Source organism: Corvus brachyrhynchos, unplaced genomic scaffold, assembly GCF_000691975.1.
Source record: "Corvus brachyrhynchos isolate BGI_N302 unplaced genomic scaffold, ASM69197v1 scaffold255, whole genome shotgun sequence".
Lineage (NCBI taxonomy): Eukaryota > Metazoa > Chordata > Aves > Passeriformes > Corvidae > Corvus > Corvus brachyrhynchos.
The window spans coordinates 1,816,011-1,824,258 of NW_008238358.1; the positions used below are offsets into that span (position 1 = coordinate 1,816,011).

General features: G+C 41.4%; 1 protein-coding gene across 1 annotated transcript in view; it reads right to left on the reverse strand.

Annotated features, from left to right (window-relative positions):
- Nucleotides 1–4,233: 4,233 nt before the first annotated feature.
- Nucleotides 4,234–8,248, reverse strand: part of CD28 (CD28 molecule) — a 10,964-nt gene continuing 6,949 nt past the window's right edge. The window contains exons 3-4 of the mRNA XM_008634700.2: nt 8,003–8,121; nt 4,234–5,218 (exon numbers count right to left, since the gene is read on the reverse strand). Coding sequence (XP_008632922.1) covers nt 5,078–5,218; nt 8,003–8,121 — 260 coding nt within the window. The 3' untranslated portion in view covers nt 4,234–5,077. The remainder of the gene's footprint in view (nt 5,219–8,002; nt 8,122–8,248) is intronic.

Here is an 8,248-nt window from a genome sequence, read left to right on the forward strand (position 1 = left end):
ATCCTCCTACCAGATTGAAACCACTACATTAGTTTCCACAGAACTGTTACTAATTGCTTGCTTGCATCTTTGATTTTGCTGGTTAGGTAGTAATCTTTCCTGTCTGAAAAACTAAATTTATTCCAACCCGTGAGAACATTTCAACCTATCCAGAATAGTTCCCTTGAAGGAATAAGAAGACAATGAGGAAAAGGAATGATGTAGCCACATAATGATACAATGGTTATGAAAACTGTGGCATTTGAAAATTCCTCATAATTTCAGTGGCCACATGAATGAAACTGAAGAGCTCCTGGTAAGTTTATGTGACCTAAAAATAAAGTTACATTTATTTTTTATTAAGAAAACAGCAACAACAATAACAACAAAGCAGGAGGTGCAGGAAATAAGAACCAGTGCCTCAATCCTGAAGATCCAGTAAGGAAAAAAAAAATGCAAAGAAACAAACAAAAAAATCCACCACAAATTTGAGATCATTCAACTTTTTGTTTCTTTTCAAATGGATTTATATGAAATTGGCAGCCTCCTAATACTTTGTCAGCCAAATTATCCACATCATACTATCTGCATGCCTTTGAGGCTGGAATGGTAACATACTGTAATGTGATGCTCTAACAAAAGCACCTAATTGTGAAGAACAATCCATTTGCATCAAGATAAGCAGATAGTTTCCCTCTCACAGCCACTTAAAGACACTGGCTTTGGCTACAAATTACTGCCTAGTGCTGTTTCAGCCTTTCCCAGTCGTTACTGGACCTTAACAAAGTTGATCCTGTTCTCATCACCCTAACCTGTTTTCTGGTTAGTACGAGTGACTAACAAAATTATGTCTTGGCCTGTGATTCATCTTGCATACACATTTTCCAGTCACACAGCAAGAGCCTTGCTGAAAGTGGAAAGATTTGATCTTTAGCACTGAAGCCTTCACCAGTGTGCTCTTAAAACTCAAGCTTTTTGTACCATGTTTTTATTAGTCAAACATACCATCAGTAGCTAAAGTTGCTTCTGTTATCAGAGCATGTCTGCAGGCATAATGAACTTTGCAATAACCAAGAGCCTGCTATGCATAGGAAATGAAATGTACAGAAATTAAATGCACTCTGGGAAGCATGTGGTGTGTGGGATCCCCACGTGGCTGTTTGGCACAACTGAAAATTTGATGATGGGAAAGACCCCCAAATCCTTCAAACAAAAAACATGTACCTATCCAGTCACCACATGGCTTCAATCTCCTATGGCCACTCCCTACCCCAAGCTGAAAAGGAATGTGGCATACAAAACAGTCTTTGTGAAGCAAATAACTAGTCAGGCAGGGGTACATGTGGAAGGCTGCACAATGGTGTTAGAGATTAACAAATAGGATGGGTTCCTGAACTGCTGAGTCTGGACTAGAAATGAACGGAAAAAGATGATGCACAAAGAAGGAAGATATGATGTTGTTTGGCAGGGATGCAGGGTTCACATTTATAGCTACAGAAGAAATAAGAGGTATTTTAAAAAAAATGTTATACAGAAGGATGATACTGGAATTTGAAATATTCAGACTAGAAGGAACGTCCAAGACTTTTGGCTTTAGTGAGCCTGACTGCCCCAATGGGGAGGGTTCAAGACACTGCAGAGATAACACAGGCTACCTCCTCGGCATTTGTCTTCTAGGGCTTTGGTTCCTGGAAGCGAAGAAGAGCCAGGTGTGGTACTGTGCTGTGCTGGAGACATGCAGAACAGGAATCAGCACGCAGGGGCTGGAGCCGCACAACCCTTGGTTGACCCCTTGCAACATATGTTGATTGCTGTTCAGATGTGATGACTGCAGTTCAGATGTTCATTTGACACTGAGACCCAAAAGTGGGGGAAAGGAGGATGAAAAATTAAATCACTCTTTGGCAGGATTATATTTGTATTTGAATTAAAACCTTTGTGTAAGGCAGAAAACCCTACTGATCTACCCCTGCCCTCCGTGAGGGACAGTTTCCAAGTTCAGAGCTGCAGCAGAGGGAGGTTTCTCTTTACATCATCCCATAAACAGCATATAGACCCCAAAGGTAGGGCCAGGGAAGGACAGGGCTCTCCTGGCATGTTTTGCATTGCCTAAAACCAGATGGAATAAATTAGGATTGCTGTTTATTGAATATGCTAATCCACATATGCAGAGCTGGAGTCCAGGCTTAACTGGATTGCTTCTCTGCAAACACTTTATTTTACTCTTTTACAGTGGTGGATAAAAGGAATTTTCTGGTATCCCATCTCCAACTGTCTGTAATTCATGTCCCTCTGGAGCTTTAATTTAACAGCAATGTCCATTTTAACACAGTGCTGGGGCTTTCTCATGTCCTGATTCTCCTCATTTTTTCATTTTATGTTTAGGATATTTCCCTGTATCCCCCTTCCATTTTGGTCAGTCAAACAAATTAATACGTGTTGCAGATGTTCCAGGACTTACTTTCCAGTATCATGTCCTGGGAGCTATCAGTATGTTTTAAATATGGAAAGTACAAAAGTGTTAGGGGAAGGAAACCAAATTATACCAATATTTGCTTTAGAAAGTAACGTTTTCCTCCGACTAGCCTCAGGCCTAATACATTCATTCAAGATTTAATTTACTGTATCTATGTAATAAATTTAAAAGGAGATTGCAAAAAGTATAATAAAACTCTAGGGAATATAGATGTAATGAAATAGATGCATCTATACCTAAATATGTATATATGCAGTTTATGCAAAGAACATTTATCCTGTTTCGTGGGTTTGATACACATTTGCCATCTCACCTTATACATGCACTAGAAGTTGTGATTTTCCCCAGCACATTGTGATCATACATGTCATTGTGCCATACAATGACAAACTGGAGCTTGGTGAGACAGTGCCATAGTGCCATACCCTGACAGAGAGCTGTGCCCAGCCTGCTGCTTTCTGCTGGGAGTGTCTGGAAGCCCCAGCACGGCATCATTCCTATCTCCCCTCCAAGTGATGAGGGAGGTGGCAAGGCATTAGCATCCCCCCAGTCAGTGCCAGCAAGGAGGGCCAGACCAGGCTGGGACCATGCAGCGACTGTCATGTGTCCTGCCTGGCTCCCTCCCCTCTGCTCTGTGCACATGTTCCTTGCTGCCTCCACTTCTGTACAAAGGTGCAGTGAGGGGCTTTTCAGGAGAAGAGAGTAAAAATTGTGTGTAGAAAAATGTCAGCCTTGGAGTGTTTGTGCATGTGGTGAGGGGAAAGGAGAAGGAATAAATAAGACTTTGTTTTGAATTTCTTCAGTTCAGTCATAAGCTTTTGAGTTTGCTGAGCTGAACCAGACCAAGGCTCTCAGGGCCTGCTGGGTCCATGACTGGATTCCCATGCTGAAGACGCAGCACTGCCTCTTGGGCATTGCCATCAGGGCTCTGCTGTCCCTGGCTGGGGACAGGAGGCACCTCATCGCTGCTCATGGGTGGTGCAGCACCCTCCAGGAACATAGTTCATGGTGATATAATACTCACACTGAAAGGTTTGGGGCCCAGTCAGCAAACTCAAATAAAACTTCCAATTTGGAAGTGCCGAAGTTGTTTTCTTGGGTTAAGACATCAAAGCAAATTGTTGTCATGCTCCCACATCTCTACTTTTGTCCTGTCTCCTCAAAGAGAGAAAGAATCTTCTTATTTCAGTTTGAAGGAAATTAAATGTTGTACAATCCAAATTTTATTTCAAGGTGGAATGTGGATTTTTTTTTTCTTTTAATTGTTTATTCAGTAGTTTCTATAAAATAAACATTGTCTCTTCTGTATGAAAAGGGATTTTATGCCAAGGCAACCCCAATCACAATTTAGGATGTCCTGTTATTGTAAACATACTAGATTGAAAGAATGAATCATATTTTGCTAAATACTTTGTCCTACTCTGGCATGGACAGTCCTGAAGAACATATTTAGAGAGAAAAGTAATTTCCAGATAACACAAAGTTCCTCAAAGTGTCCAGAGCAGATCCTGCATATGTCTGAGAACTTGCAGGTCCATTTACAATGCTGGGAATGAAGAATCCTCTCACACCACAAAAACTGGGTGCTTATGGGAAAAAAAATTCAAGTGGTCTTTAGTTGCTCATAAGTCAGCCCAGATTTTTGTAAGCGCTCTGGTACAACCTAGGTGCCAGAAGATGTGCACGAATTTTCAGGAGGACTCAGGAGAATACCTTCTGAATTATCAAATTCAAAAATAAAAGTAAAAATCTTCTCAAAATCCGAGGTCTCTGTCTTCTAATGCTTCATATATAACTTTGCATTCCCTTGATGCAGAAGGCAAACAAATCAGAAATGGGGTTGTTTGTGATTAAGACAGATCTTTCTTCCTCTCCCACTTGTCTTGATTTTGTCTTCAGGTTGCTTGCTTTTTCAGTCAGTGGAGTTCCTTGGTCACGACTGCAGGTGGCCTTACGAACATCTACACAGTGTCCAGCCCAAGGACTCACATGCTGAAGGTTTACTAGTTTTCTATCAGCTTGATTTGTCCTGGCAGACTATTTTTTCCATAGCCTAATAGCTTGGATGCCTTCTGGCTGACCTTCTCCTCTTTCTTTTAAGCACGTGTTTTGAACTTCAAACTGTGTCCTGGTCTTGTAGAGAAAAAAAGATTATTTTTTACATTTTGCCAGGCTTAACAGCAACAGTCTGAGGGATTACACATACAGGGAAGGAAATTAAGGGTTAAATCTAAGGCAGTAGTTATTGGAAAAGATCAGAAGTTCTGCTTCTTCCAACAGCTAAGCAAAACCACAAGTATTACGAAGAGACCAGCTCTGAGGACTGATGCCATCTTTCCATCTTACCCACTGACAACCCTCAACACAAGCTGGGCCTCATTTTCAGCCATCATGGAAAAAAATTCTTTTTTTACTTCTCCCCCTCCGTCCCCCTTTTTATATTTGTTTGTTGGTCTGGATTTTCTTTTAGTAGATCAAAGTTTATCTAATACTTGCTATGGTGTAGGTGTCTGTGAACAATAGCAATAAACACGACGAGAAAATGAGAGGCTGTCCTTCCATGCCCCAGAGCAAGCGACTGCCTGGAAGGACAGGAGGCTCCTGGTGGGTGCGCTGCTGGGATCAGGGCTGCCAGGACCGATAGGCGGTGTAGTCCCGTGTTGGCGCATAGGACGGGTAACCCTTGTTCTTCTGGTATGGCGGGTGCCGGGGAGTCATGTTCATGTAGTCACTCTGATGGTACATATTCTTTTTGGATTTTTGCTGTGGGGAAGGGTGAAGAGAACTGTGAAAACTCTCATGTTAACTGCTGACAGGTCTGGCCCTAGGTCCTTGTTCAGGGAAGCAGGCATATTCGTAAGGCAGCTTCAGGTTTAAATACATTAACAAAAGAATTAGAACACATGTTCTCATCAAATAATCTATGGAATTTGCCCAACCTGAAAGTTAGTCTCCATCTTATCTGGTGAGAGATTTACAGTGTTAGTTCTTCAGGTAAAGGAATGCTACACACCAAGGATACAAACTGATACCTCTCACCATCATCTTGCCTCTCTCATCTGTGGAATGATTCAGCAGAAACAGTAGAGTCTGAGCTGTGAAGGCTGTCCTTATTTATTAGGAGGAAAAGAGAAATTAGCTTAACTTGAACAGAATAAGAGCAAGAAAAATCAGCCCAGACTATGTGTATAATGGTTTTCCTACCATTTACAGCAGTGAGACACAATGCGTATGTTGTTCTGAATCTTCCTTTAAGCAGTGAAAGAATCAGAGCTGATGTTAATCTTTTATGTCTCCATATCTGGGCCACAAAAATCTTATTTCCACTGTTGAATTCCTGCTTATAATGCCCCTGTGAGACAAGGGAAGCATCAGCTCTTTCAGAAATAAGAGTAGCAGAAGACAGGTGAAATAATTTGCCTAAAATCACAGAGGAAATCTGTGGCTACAGCAGAATTTCAGCCTCTGACTGCTGCAGGCTGTGCACAAGGTTGGTGTTTTTTACATAGCTTAAGGCTTTATTGATCAGGGGTAAGTAAAGTGCTTCCATGCTTTTTCCTTAATACTCATCATACACTGTTTTGCAATCTCCTTTTTACTGAAATTCCCTTCCTATGTACAAAAATAGTTGCATATGCTGCAGTATATATGCATAGGATGCTGTGGAATTGGAGGAGATGCTGTGGAATTGGAGTTTGCATTAGAAAATCTGATGGCTGAATTATGTAGTATGTGCAGAGTGGGGCAGTTACTATGAAATATTTTAAGCTGTTTTATATTAATGTTATATATATGCAAAGTGTTGAATGTAAGTTACATACTGCTTAAGCCATGTAATGCAGTCAATGCATGTAAAGCATTAGATACAAAAGCTTTATCTCTGTGTGTTCATCTCCATAATACAGGATTTCTAATTCACCCAAGAGGTAGTTTTGCATGGGAGAAAGACATTTTGCTAGCATGAGTGAATGTTGGGCTGTTACAGGATCAAAGACTGCTACTTTTGCAACGGAAAGCAGTTTTTCTTCAGGGAAGGCAGACTATATGAAAATAGACAAATCTTTAGCTGCTTTCAGGAACTGATCAGGCTTGCCATGTCTGTCTAGTATCACAATTAGGATACCTTTTTTTACAATATCACAAACAATTCTAGGCAGCTGAATTTATACTCAACAACACTCTAAATACATCCACAATCAGAAGACATATTATCTGAAAGAATACTGCCAGCAGTAATAACAGCAGGTAAAAACTGATGGAGCAAACAACACACATGGCAACACAGCCTTGCCACTCTTTCTGGGGGCAGACATGTTAGTAGCAAAGTGTGAAGCCATTAGGTAGCAAATGAATATAGCACAGAGAAAATGGTTCAGATTCTAAATGATGGATTTGAAGCTATAGCATCTCATCTGTGGCACAGCCACAGCAGCACAGCACTGTAACACCAGCAGCTGTTTGCTGTAATCCTCTCAGCTCTCTGAGGAGTCAGCCTCTACAACAGGGCACAAAGAAGAACCACTTAACCTGCCTTTTCATTTTCCTACGGCAGTGCCCCCTTTGACTGTTTTCCATTAGAAATAGCCACAGATTGAGAAAGTGGTTTTTTGTGAAACACTTAGCAGATCTCAAGCTTCAGCTAGCAGTGGCTTTCTGTATATATGCAATATTTAACCTGGCAGAGACTCTGGACCCTTTATATGGGCTACCTCATAATTGTTGTTTTGAAAATCACTATTTAACAGCAAACATTGAGGGGAAAGCCAGAGTGCAAGGAATTGAGTTCTCTATGTTCAAGTCTTTCTCACATGGAGTAAGTAGTTTAAATTGGCCCTGGAGATCACAGTCCTAAGACTTGTCGAGGAAAATGTCCTTCTGATGCCCCAGTATCATGCCTCTCTTTTTTTACTCCAGGAGGAGAACTGGATGTGACTTGGGCCAGTCAACTCTCCAGAGAGATTAGAAAGCAAAAATTATGATCTGTAAGGCTGTCTCAGCTTTCTTACTGTTGATGTACAGACAAGGGACTACTGAGATCCAGGTGCTCCTATTCCCTTGCAGTCAAGCTGCCAGAAATAGTGGTTGCTCGAGGGAATTGCTGGATAGGCACAAGACACCAGTGCAGATGGTCGTGGGCTAACTGAAGGCTCCCTATAGATTGTTTTATTTTAGGTGAACTCCTGTCAGTATAGCCTCAAAGGGTTTTGCCAGAAATGCTTGTAGCTCTAGATTTCCCTGACAGGTTCAGTTGGCAGAGGTAGAGACAGTGTCCTGGTATTGCTGGTGTGCAGGGCACTGCCAACACTGTGGCATTACTATTTTCTTTAGGACTCTACTGCAGAGGCCTGACTGCCCACCTGGAGAGCATCTGGTGTTTCAGCTCTTTTGGGGTACACCATGGGTGTGCATACATAGCTGGGTTGAAGAAACACTTCAGTCATCCTGTACTGAAGGGGGGATCTGTGAGTTAGTGGTAAACATGGCAAGTATAGCCTGAGAAATGAACTACTAGAGCATATAGAGCAAAGGAAAATGCTAGTTGCTTACCCAGTAGTTAATAAAAACTGCAGTTATTAGCATGCTGTAGAATGCAAGAATTCCAGTCACTGTTGCCAGAATCCACAAAGGAATTGCCGACTGAGGCTCTTGTATTTGGGTGGGTGTCTCTTTAAGGAAAGAGCAAAGAAAACTTTAAGTACATTAAATCAAAAACATTGATCTCTGCCTATTTACTCCTTGTTCCAATGTGTCATTTTTATTAATCATCATTTTAAGATCTCTTCTTCAGGAAAT